Source organism: Nothobranchius furzeri, chromosome 13 (genome assembly GCF_043380555.1).
Source record: "Nothobranchius furzeri strain GRZ-AD chromosome 13, NfurGRZ-RIMD1, whole genome shotgun sequence".
NCBI classification, from domain to species: domain Eukaryota; kingdom Metazoa; phylum Chordata; class Actinopteri; order Cyprinodontiformes; family Nothobranchiidae; genus Nothobranchius; species Nothobranchius furzeri.
In genome coordinates, this window is record NC_091753.1 from 38,582,780 (window position 1) to 38,595,171 (window position 12,392).

General features: G+C 46.4%; 2 protein-coding genes across 7 annotated transcripts in view; one reads left to right on the forward strand and one right to left on the reverse strand.

Moving 5' to 3' along the window:
- The window catches only part of grik4 (glutamate receptor, ionotropic, kainate 4), a 352,270-nt gene that overhangs the window by 127,632 nt on the left and 212,246 nt on the right, over window positions 1-12,392 (reverse strand). For all 4 annotated transcript variants that reach the window (XR_011516047.1, XR_011516045.1, XR_011516046.1 and 1 more), the window contains exon 6: window positions 530-695. Coding sequence is in view for 1 of the 4 variants with exons in the window: in XM_054742697.2 (XP_054598672.1) it covers window positions 530-695 (166 nt within the window). In the remaining 3 variants the exon portion in view is untranslated. The remainder of the gene's footprint in view (window positions 1-529; window positions 696-12,392) is intronic.
- The window catches only part of LOC139062510 (uncharacterized), a 28,825-nt gene continuing 17,161 nt past the window's right edge, over window positions 729-12,392 (forward strand). For 2 of the 3 annotated variants that reach the window (XR_011516049.1, XM_070543521.1), the window contains exon 1: window positions 729-3,053. Coding sequence is in view for 1 of the 3 variants with exons in the window: in XM_070543521.1 (XP_070399622.1) it covers window positions 2,533-3,053 (521 nt within the window). In the remaining 2 variants the exon portion in view is untranslated. The remainder of the gene's footprint in view (window positions 3,054-12,392) is intronic. The other variant, XR_011516048.1, reaches the window with a different exon arrangement.

Here is a 12,392-nt window from a genome sequence, read left to right on the forward strand (position 1 = left end):
GCAGACAGGGTGTGTGTCTCAGAGAGGCTCGTCTCCACCTCTGGGCCATCTCACACAAGGCTGAAATCTCAAACCTGTTTCTTTTCTTCAAAGTCTTGAGCTGATTTAAAAAAAAAGGTTAGCCAATGCCAGGAGGTCACAGCTATGCGTTAAAAATAGGTTTAAACGACACAGCACAACCAAACTTAATCACCATTTCACTGTAAACCAGAAGTGTCTGTAGAAAATGAAATGAGATTAGATTTTAAGTGTGTGCAGCTGAGAGAGAGTTGTAGCGGTGGAGTGCAGCAGCTGCTTCAGATGAAAACACGTCACAGGGTGAGATGTTGATAAGCGCCACATTTGTTGTCAGCATGCAGCGCCAGAAGCTTTCATGCACTAACACGTGGTAAAGGACAGCGGGCGTTAGGCAGAAAATGTTTGCACTTTATTGGCAGACGGACAGGAAGCAGCGTGGGAGCAGTCTCCCCAGGTGTGTGTGTGTGTGTGATTGTGTGTGTTGTCGTGAAGGTGTGAAAGTTGGACTCACAGTCAGCCTGGGCACAGACGAGGCAGGAGGTGGTGCTGTTAAAGAAGGTGAGAAGGCCGGCCACGGCCAAGCTGATGTCGGTGTTGGTTGGTCTCAGGTCCAGAGTGGTGAAGCGTGGGAGCTGGACCTTCAGAATATCTTCTGGAGCCACTTTGACATAAGGTACCTGCAGAGTGATGCTGCTGTTAGTCTGTAGCTTTGATCTGCTCCTGAGTTCTGGATCTTTGAACTTCAGGCATGTTTACAATAATCTGTTGACAGAAAAACTCTAAAAAATACATGTGAATAAACTCAGGATGATCGTCGGTAAGAAGCCAGCAGGCAGTCAGAAGAATAAATAGCTCTGAAGAAGAGTTACAGCAAACAGGATCAAGTGTGAATAATGAACACCCAGGGCTCTGTGGTGATGTGCAGATTCACAATAAACAGAGTTTTCAATACCTGAGCCTGAAACCCCACATAAAGTCCAAACCGTTTGGTTTTTGTCACACAAAAATGTTTTTTTTAAATAAACAAAAACAACTAAATACAGAAATATTTGGTCACTTGAAATCTAAACATAATAATACAAAAACTGAATCATAGGAAACTTTAATTAAAAGGTAAAGTGTATAAATAAATGAACTGAATCTGTCATAAAGTGATAACGAAGATCAGAAAGAGTCATACACAAGTCAGACAAGCTTAATCAAACACGAGTGAATCAATAACTCTTCTATTCAAACCCACTGGGACACACAATCTTCTTTCTGTAATATTGATTTCTGAACAGTTTATTTGTTGTAGCTGTTTTTTCTGAGCTGCCCCTAATGACTTTATCACACACCCCTGCTGTACTAACAGGATGTTTAACATCTCTGCTGGGAAATCGGAGGCTAAGTACACTACAGTTAACCTCACAGCCTTCAGCGTTCCCCGAGCGCGGCAGCAACGCTGCAGAAGAGCTTCCTGCAAACTTGCAGAACTTAAGGATGCTTACACATTACATTCCACCTAAATGCAAACACGCCTCCTATTTAGGTCCCTCTATAAAATCCATCTCTGCCTCAGGTCTCATCATGATGAGAGAGGAGATATGCTGACAGCTTTTAGCAAGAGAGCAAATGGAGGAAGAGGAGGAAGAGGAGGAGGCAACAGGGTAAGTAGTGAGGTGTCAGTCAGAGAGTGCAGCAGAGCTCAGCAGGGCTTGAAGGAGATGTAGGAGGGCATGCTGGGTCTGAGAGTAGAAACAGGAAGTCGATCTCTTCTTCATGTCAGAGTGAGCCTGTGTGGTTTCCTGCTCTTATCCATTTCTTTAGCCCTCGCTCCTACAGGCCCTCAACTGGTTTTGAGGTCCACCACTAAAACGGTGTCCTGGAGGAGCAGCAGCTCAGAGGAGTCACACCATCTGGATGATAACTACAAACCTCACAAGAGACAGATTAGATTTGTTCTCATCTTCTCAGATTATTTCATTACTTCTTTTTCCTCCTTCAGTCTCTCACATGGCTTATTCTTCTTTCTCTTTTCTTTATTTTAGTTCATTCATTCATTTTCCTCACCCAACCCTAACCCTTACTGCAGACTGATGCTGTTAGCATGAAGCTATTATTAAAAAATGTTCATAATAAAATATAAATCAGGTTTCCAGCTTGTGAAGTAGTTACGCACATGTTCAACCTGAGCCTTCATCTGGAGCAGGTCCCCATCCCGTGGAAGACAGTCTGTGTGGTTCCAGATCCCAAAACATCACATCTCAGGGAACCAGACCTCTCACCTTGACCTCCCATCTGATGAAGACTGTGGAGAGACTCATCCTCACCCATCTACTTTCTGTGGTGAACCCGGAAATAGACCCACTGCAATTTGCACAAAAACCATACATGGGGGCGTAGGGCACGCTCATCTACCTGCAGCACCAGGCTCTGACTCACCTCGAGAGGCAAAAATGCACTGTGAGAATCATGTTCTTCAACTTCTCAAGTGCCTTCAACACCATCCAGCTGTGCCTACTGTAGCAGAAGATGAGGGGTGCAGGAGTGGACAAACATCTGACTGCATGGACCATCAAGTCCCTCACCAACAGGCCACTGTATGTGAGGCTGCACAACAGTACATCTGAGGTGGTTGTGTGCAGTACTGGAGCTCCACAGGGTTTGGTGTTCTCACTCTTTCTCTTAACCTTCTATACCTCAGACTTCACCTACAACACCAGCAGCCGTCACCTCCAGAAGTACTCTGATGACTTGGCCCTTGTTGGCTGTGTGTTTGAGGTGAATGACCTGGAGTACAGGTCAGTCATCATGGACTTTGTGGACTGGTGTGAGCGTAACCACCTTCTCTTGAACACCAATGAAACAAAGGAAATGGAGATTGACTTCCAGAGAAACACTCCTCCTCACTCGCCTGTAAACATCCAGGGAGAAGACATTGAGGTGGTGGATACCTTTAAAGCTGCTTTCCGGAGTTTTCTCCTTTCAGAAATGATGTATGATTTGTCAGAAATCCGTAAAAGTGATTATCTCATCATGTACTGTGATGTAAGGTAAGCAATACGTCTTTTTTATTTTTTTTGCTAAGCACGCCCCCTGCCCTGCAGAGCTCTGTGCAATGGCAAACTGAGCGCCAACCAGAACTAACCAATGGCGTTAGACTACCGCTTACTTGCTTCATATTTAAGGAAGTACCTCGGCTGATGCAGAGTTGATGAACTTTTCATGGACAAGTCTCTAAAATATAAATATATACGAGAACACAACATGACATGGGAATAATACTCGTAAAGCAATGTGTTTTAGCTCCGTTTGTCGGCTACAGAGGCACATTTATAAACAGAAACGTGAAGTCGCCATCTTAATAAACAGAGCAAGAATAATACTCGTAAAGCAATGTGTTTTAGCTCCGTTTGTCGGCTACAGAAGCACATTTATAAACAGAAACGTGAAGTCGCCATCTTAATAAACAGAGCGACAGATATTTTTGTGTGATATGCTTGTCAGCCACTAGATGGTGCCATCGGATAAGAGAAATACTCTGGAAAGAAGCTTTAAGTACCTGGGTGTTCACCTCAACCGTAAACTGAACTGGTCCAACAACACAGATGCTCTGTTTAAGAAGGTCCAAAGCCGCCCCCACCTCCTGAGGAGACTGAGCTCCCTTGGAGTTAATTCCTAGCTGCTAAAACATTTTATCACTCTATGGTTGGCTCTGTTATCTGCTCTGCTTTGGTCTGTTGGGGTGCAGGCAGCTCTGACCGAGACAAGAAGAGACTGAACAAGCTAGTTCACACAGCTAGCTTGGTTCTGAGCTGCCCACTGGATTCAGTCGAGGACATGCATGAAAGGAGGATGCTGGTGAAGATGACCACCATCTTAAAAAAAAAAAACTCCATCCACTGCATTCCACTTTGGAGAACATCCCAGATGTAAAACAGAAAACTACCATAGCTATTTCAGCCCCTCTACAGTAAGAGTGTGTAACTCATCAGTTTAAGCTGTACTGGCATCATCCTGGTACACAGTAACACCAATGTAATATTCAGTACGTGTTCAATACTCGTTCAATACCGAATTTACATAGTATGTCTGTGTCTACTGCAGTATGCTGCATAGTGTTGGAACCCAAGTTTTTTTTTCTCTTTTATTCATTTTTTTAATGGTCGAAGGTTACAATTCTAGAATACTGTCCATGTGTATATATACATTTATCTTAGTTTTTATTCACATTATTCTCTTAAGTGTTGGTGCTGCTGTTAACAAGTGAATTTCCCCACTGTGGGATCAATGAATTCTATTCTATTCTATTCTATTCTATTCTATTCTATTCTATTCTATTCTATTCTATTCTATTCTATTCTGACAGCATTTTGAACGTAGAAGCATACACAGTGACTTTAATTAAAACTAGATTAATCTGGTGTTCTGAGGACTGGATGTAGCTTACACTCAGACCAGACAGGACTTTATCTGGACACCCTTGTCAAACATGGTTTCCTTGGTAACAGCAACATGATTTACAGCCTGTTTTACAGACATTGTCCATTTCTCAATATACATAATTGTCAATACTTGTGTACTCATGTCCTTGTGAAACGTCATTAATGATGGCCCAAGGACTGTTCCAATCCCAAATATGCATCATGGCAATTTTGCTTAAAGTTCCCGGATGTGTACTTGCTCCGCCCACTGTATCAAGGATGTATCAATGCATCCTTTTGCAGACTTGGGACAACAGTTTCCCAAAATGCATTGCATCACAATAGTTAGACTCCAAAGGTTGGAGGTGAAATCTGATAACTATAGTTGTCTGCTATTGTAAATAATTGTGTGTAACCTGTAAAATTAGCTGTGTGTACTTGGGTTTTACTTTTCACGATCCCTCAAAATGCTAATTAGCTAACCCACTATCAAAATAAAAGCACAGTAGCTCTGTTTTGATGAAAAATACATTTTTTGATGAAAAAACATTTTTTTTATTAATTTAACAACAGCTGGTATTTGTCAGTTTAGTTCAAAAGTGGACCAAATGTAATACAAATAAAACATTTGTTGGGGTTATTAGGAGCGAACAATTAGTAAGCTTCAACTTACTTTTGGATTCTTCAATAAATTCTGTAAATATGGGAATATTTACTGATTTATTAATTAATTAAGATATTCTTAGATATACGGGGCACCATTCCCCTTTTACCGGGGAAAAATTGAATCCAAAACTCTTATCAGTCTTTCTTGAAGTTCGTAGAATCCTTGGAGCAGAGACTTCTCTTCGACACAACAAAGCTACTGGAGACGAAAATCTGAATTTTATAACGTTTAATTAACAATTTGTCAAATGAATAAACAGTGACATAAATGAATAATAACCATGTGATATAATAAAAGGATGTATATTCAAAATAATGTTCAAGGTGTTTGTGTGGTGTGTGTGAGTGAGTGTGTGTGTGTGTGTGTGTGTGAGAGAGATGAATGGGTCTTTGTTTCCCCGAGTAGGTGGGGGAAAGTGAGCTGTGAGTGTGTGTGGGGCTCTGCCCCTCCCCTCGCATTCAACAGGAGACCTGGATGTGTAAAGTTTTCTACTTTCCCGAACACTTAGTGGCTTAGAATCACAGTAAAACTTAACTCAAACACTTCAAAAGTTAACAAACAACAAAAGGGTCACTTGTAAATTATTTAATCTAAAAGGAGTCGGCAGCCTGGCCAGAGCTGACGACTAAAGATATTAGCGATGATCAATAAGCAGTTTATTCTTCCAAAATGACCCGAAGGACGAATTGGGAGCGAAAGAGGAAAACACGAAGCTACTTTTTAAGCAATAGCGCAGTTTTATTGCTTATTCTGGACTATAGAGGAAACGGGAGAAGAAAAGGAGAGAGAAAAAAATGAGTTTTCTGATCACCAAAGCAGCAAGGCGTCCCCGCTGTTATGATTTGACGGTTCTCCGTTTTCTCCGCAGTTTTCAGCGTCATCCATCGGTTTAATGCTTTCTCCGTTGTTTGGCTCCACGAGTGTTTCTCCACGGAGCGTCTCTGAGAGCTGAATGGAGCTCCGCTCGTTCCCAGTCAGGTCCCGATGGAGTTGAGTGTAGTTTCCAGCGGTTGCGTGGCTCAACTTGGCACTTAGAGCTTCCGCGTGCTCAAGTTGTCGGAGCGTTGACAAGCGTGTCCTTACCGCCAGGTATCCTGGGCAAAAGAACAAGGTTTCTTTGTCTCTGCTGAAGATTTATGGTCTTAGTTCGCGGGAAAAGCTCCACGGCTTCCCGCACATGCGCAGAACGTGTTTCTGGTACTAGGCGGTGACATCACCCAATGCTTCCGTGTGCAAAGCATCATGGGAAATGAAGTTTCTTGGCGCTGATGTGATTATTTGCTTTTCAGAGCAATTTAAGCACAGTCATTTTGGGGAAAATCACTGCATAGTAATTTCCTCATGAGGTCAGACCCTCAACATTCCCCCTTTTGGTTTCGGGGATCGCGCCCAAAGCTCGATCGTCGGAAGCACAGATGGGTTTGTTCCTCATGAACGTAGGTCGACTTGATTGTCGGAAGCACAGGTGGGTTTGTCCCTTAGGACGTTGGTCTCCTTGGACGCCTTTGTCTTTGGTCTTTGTCTTGGATCCTGGCGCCTTTGGTCTTTGTCTTTGTCAGGCACAAAGAGGATAGGAAACGGGATAGTCCCCAACGTGCATAACGAGAAGAAGCCACTCACGCAGGTGGTACGCAATGATGATGTCGTCCATGCGAGAGGTAGTAGTGTAGAAGGAGGAAGGTCGGTGGGCGGTTAACTCCACGAGTGGACACAAAGGCATCTCACCGCCGGCCATACAGTTCAAGTTATGGAGCACGCGGTGATGTACGAGGTCCATAGTTCGCAAACGCGCATTGACCTATGTGGTCCCAAGATTCCCCCCTTTTTGGTCCAAAGGGTGGATCAGGACAGTCTTTGGGCTAAAACAAGGACCATAAAACTAAGAGGTACTACAATGTGCTGGTGTGTCAGACAGAGTCATTGACAGACTGAGCTGGGCCGGCACATAACCACTAGTCAATATGTGACCAAGTAAGAAACAAAAATACAGAAAACCCCAAAAAAAAAAACATGTAACATATAACATCCAAGAAAATTCATAGCAACCTTGAGGTCTCATAAAATACATTCTTAGGTCATACATTCAGTGTGTAGCTTATAAAGAATGTGACATAATGCAACACTCAGATAAAAATGTGAGGTAGACTAAAGTGAGCACTACTCTTAGGGTTACAAAATAATAAAGAAAATGTTGCTCACCCCCTTTAGACAGGTGTGGTACATTCACGCTTGGATTCTCCCCGAACGCGGTCACGAGGCACACCGTAGGTGAGCAAGTGCATCTTATCTTGGAGTTTCTTAACACGCCTGTAGGCGGAATAAGCTATCACGGCCGTGATGAGCCATCCCATCCCCAGGGTGACCAATGTGCAGATTAAGGTGGTATAATCTGTGTCAATGTAGCGTCTTGGGTATCTATTCATGGGCGTCAAAGTAAGTTCACGCGGGGTTTGTGTGAACTTAACAAGTTTGGTTCCTTCAATCAGTAATTGTTGGTCAATTTCTAAATCGATGGTAAAGTTATAACCCTGGAAAGCGTCCATGATCTCAATCTCCGAATCATGCTGTTCGAGGTTGAGGTGATGGAGTGCCAGGTTTCTAGTTCAAGGTGGAAATGCCTACCGTCCTTTCAAATACCAATGTTCAGCATCGACCTAAACCTATAGATGTGAGGTGTCACAATTATGGGAACGTTTAACAGGAAACCGAGTTCTAATTTTTTTTCAACGTGAATGGGCATTGCACTACTTAGGCTGTACTCTAGGTGGATTTGTGAAAGGTGCACAGTAGAGGGGTAGCAGCTGTCAAGCTATCTTTGAGCAGGTCCAGTGGTACCAAGTACGGGGAAATACGACTTTCAACCAAGCTGTCCAGTGTGGAACTTACTTCCCTGAGCAGGTCCTACATCAAATCTCTCACCACTCGTGTGTACACAATATCCTGAGGTATGGTTTCAGACAAAGTCTTGATTGCACGTAGAGATCCATTAATCAGAGCCTAGTGTAGGTACCAGAGTACCCTGTAAGGTTTTAGTAGGTACATCCTGTTAGCGGTCTAGGAAGGAGTTTCTCTTGGTTAGTGAAAGTGACGGCGGGGGGGGGGGGGGGGGGGGGGGGGGCCTGGGTCTTTGTCGGTTAGTACATGTTAGTGGGTTAAACGTGAGCTTTCCCCCCCTTTCCATTTCCATGCATAGAACTATGTAGAGACTACGTCGACCTCCTGCGGGGAGTCTGGTCTCTGTACCCGCAGGGATGGTTTGACGTAGGGTTTGATTTGGTTTGCATGCACCCATTTGTAGACAGGCTCCTGTCTCGCTTTGGTGATGCGTAACCTGTATGCAACTGGAGAGAGTTTTGCCACGATCTCAAATGGTCCCGACCAGCAGGGCAGGAACTTCTTAGCTTTGCGTGCCGGTTGGGCGAACCGAAAGTAGAATACTTTGTCACCCACCTCGTATTCGCGGCTGGTTGTCTTTTGGTCGTAGTAGGCTTTAGCGCCTTCTACGTTGGTCTCCAGTTTCTTCTGAGCGTGCGCGAACGTAGCTCTGAGGTGTGTTTTCAAGTCTGCCACATACTGATGGGCGGTATAGGCAGTGGCAACACTGACATCCTCTGGGTGATACAGGAGGTGCAGTGGTAGAGTCATCAGTCTGCCGGTCATCATCTCAAAGGGCGTAACCCCAGTGGATCGCTGTGGAGTGGACCGTATGGCCATCAGGACCAGAGGGAGCTTGACGTCCCAGTCCTTCCCAGTGGAGCAGACGTACTTTTTGAGCATAGAGACGACCGTGCGGTTCATCCGTTCGACCTGTCCGGATGACTGTGGGTGATAGGGGAGGTGGAATCTCACTTCCACTCCCAAAAGTTCAAACAGGGACGTCATTACACTGGATGTGAAATGAGTTCCTCGGTCAGAGTCAATGCAGAGTGGAAGTCCCCATCGACTGAAAACGTGGTTAATCAGCAGTACAGCGGTTGTGACGGCTGTATCGTTTGGCGCTGGAAGGCACTCAACCCACTTTGTGAAACTGCAAGTTACAGTTAGCATATATTTGTTTCCTCTTGCCGATTTGGGAACCGGTCCAACCCAGTCGATCTGCAGGTGGGACCAAGGGAAGGTTATTCCCCTGCGTTGCAGTGGTGCTCTAGCAAGTGGCTGGGAGGGTTGAAACTGGGCACAGATGAGGCAGCCTTGGACATAGCTGTGTACGTCCTTGGACATCGATGGCCAATATGCTACTTCTGTCAGTGACGCAAGGGTAGCGTTTGCTCCGCGGTGACCTCCGACCGGAGCGTCGTGGGCGTAGGCAAGCATTACTCCTCTGTGGTCGAGTGGAAAAACCCAGCGCGGCGGGCTGAGGTCGTCACGCATGTAAACTAACAAATCGTTTTGTAGTTTCAGATACGTGAGTTGACGATGCAGGTTTACCAAATCTTGGCTTGCGCCAATAGGTGGTGATGGTTGTTTAGACATCGGGCCCTTTTGGAGAAGCTCGCGGATGAGCTTCAGGTCAGGATCTTGTTCCTGCATGGTGACTAGGTCCGCGTCATGTGGTTGTCTGCCTAGAAACACGGGTACCCCAATGTTCTGAGGTTCGTCTGCCTGTTTCGCATGGCGACGAGTAATCGCACAGACCTCGTGAACGGCCTTGGGAGGAAGCCACTCGTCTTTGAATTCCCAGCAGGTTCCCTGGTCAGCACCGAGCTTAGCAAGGCGGTCAGCTTCGTCATTACCATCTTTCTCCGGACCTATGGTCCTGGAGTGACCTTTGACCTTTTTCCAGTAGACCATTATGCCTTTCTCAGTGGTGAGCAGATCACACGCTAGGAATAATTCCGAGTGTTTCACGTCTCTGTTCCTGGCGTTTTTCATGTGATTCTCCTTCCACATGGGGAAGTGAGAGATGAAGCTGTGTCTAGCGTAGTTTGAATCTGAGCAAAGGACGATTTGAGTGATGTCCAAGGCTGCCGCCTGCTGGAGGGTTATCAACACTGCAGCAATTACGGCATACTGACTAGACTTTTGGCCCAACCGGTAGTGATTGGGTTGCTTAGTGTCACAGTCCACCCAAACGACTCCAACCCCGGCACGGAGCTGGCCTTCGTGAAGGTAGGAGCATCCATCAGTGTAAACTTTCGGAAGCCCTTGGCAAACATTCTCATCAAAGTAGCGATGATTGGATGCGGTTGGGTAGACTGCGGCAGGTGTGTCCAGGGGGCCCATGACGGAGTCAGAGTCACAGTGCTGGCAGCCTGCTAGCCCTTGTCCTAGCGCTAGCTTGGTGTTCTGACCATACTTGACCTCAATGTTATATCCTTGGAGCACCATCATCCACGTCGCAATGCGGCTGTTTGACACTCTTCCTTCGCGCAGACGCTGGCTGTTTAGGAAGGTAACAGGCTGATGACACGTTTCAATGATCACTTTCTGTCCACCGATGTAACTACGAAAGTGTTCGACGGCCCAGACTGTAGAGAGGAGAGCTCTCTCGCAGTCTGAGAACTGGAGTTCCACCTTGCTCAGAGGCTTGCTGGCGTATGCCACAACTCTCATGTCCTGATCGTGTTTCTGCTTCAAAGCAGCGCTCAGGCAGTGAGAGGAGAAAGTAGCCTCTATGTAGAACTCTTTATCCTTGTCTGGGTAAGCCAGACAGGGTGCGGACGCCAACTTCTGTTTTAGGAACTGGAAGGAGAGTTCTTGGGGTCTGTCCCACACGAAAGGTGTGTCGTTCCGAAGCAGCTCAGTAAGGGGCCTCGCTATTTCAGCGTACTCCTCAATGAACTGTCTGGAGTAGTTGCAGACTCCGAGGAAGCTCCTGAGTTCAGTCAGATTAGCTGGGGCTTTGATGTCCTGAATGGCTCTACTGCGTCCCGCTTGGGGCTCGACTCCATTAGGGCCAACCAGCAGTCCAACATACTCCACTTTGGTTCGACACCACTGTCCCTTGAGAATCGCCAATTTAGCTCCGGCGTCAGCGAGCTGTTGCAGCACGTGACGGAGTTCGGCCAGGTGCTCCTCGAAGGTTCGACTCCTCATCAAGATGTCATCGACATATATGAGGTTCCCTCTGGAAGCAGCATCTGACATGGCTTTGTGGAGGAAGATGTTGAACTCGGCAGGTGAGTTAGAGTAGCCAAAGGGGCAGCGGTTCCAAGTATATTGGCGATTTCCAAAGGAGAAAGCCAGTTTATACTGGTCCGCCGGCTCAACCTTCATGGTCCAGAAGCCGTTGGCTATGTCAACCGTAGAGAAGAAACAAGCATCTCTGACTCTGGCTAGCTCCTGATCTAAATGGATCATAGGCCACCTGGAGAGAGGTACTTGTTTGTTCAGTGCACGATAGTCTATGGTGAGACGCCATTTCCCAGTCGGTTTCAGAACCGGCCAGATGGGAGAGTTGTAAGTGGAGTTACACTCTCTGATGATGTTTTTCTCCTTCAGCTGATCGAGGATCTCCTGGATCGACTCATAAGCAGCGAGGGGAATCTTGTACTGACGTACAAAAGTAGGAGGGGCATTCGGGTTCGTTGGAATGCGAACCGTATGCAGGTTTGTGAGTCCACAGTCCAGGGAGTCCCTGGATAAGATGGACTGAAACTCATAGAACAGGCTTCTAAGCGCTGCTCTCTGCTCCTCTGACTCCAGCGCATCCGCTTTGTCAAGCTGCTGGCTGACTTCGGCCTCGAAGCCGTCATAAGGTTCAGAGGAGGAGGGTCTCTGGTGTTCCGGGCTTTCAACCGGTGACTCAGAGGGTTGAGTATTTATTGCAAAAACCGTTAGACACTGACCGCCGTCAGTATCTAAGGTTGCACTGCAAATGGGTTCCTCAGGAAGGGCTTCATGCCGCTTGATGGTAATCATTTGTGAAGGGAAAGTACTGAATGTGTCTACACCAACCTGTCTGTCGTTCAAGAACAACGGAAGTTGTCCGATCACGGGGACTGAAAGTTCAAAGTCATGGAATGAGCTATCTATCAGCATGCCCAAGGGCTTTCCTGCCGGCATGTGGATAGGACTCTGGGTCGGATTTTCGACCAACAAGTACGCAGAACGATTGTTCAGCTCCAAGAGTGGCGTGCCACAGACGGCTAAGTTGAGCTCCAAGAAGTGTGGTGATGGCTGGAAGAAGGCCTGTGTGCCTGGCAGCTTCTGATGCTTCATCAGAGTCAGACGAACAGGCACTCCTTTGACCTGTGGGGGCAGAACCGTGCTGGCCTCAACCACTGCACGGCAGGCCTGTGGAATGGTCTGACCGGACAGCAAGTGTTCAGGGCCTTCTGAGCGAGGCTCAGAGGATGGTG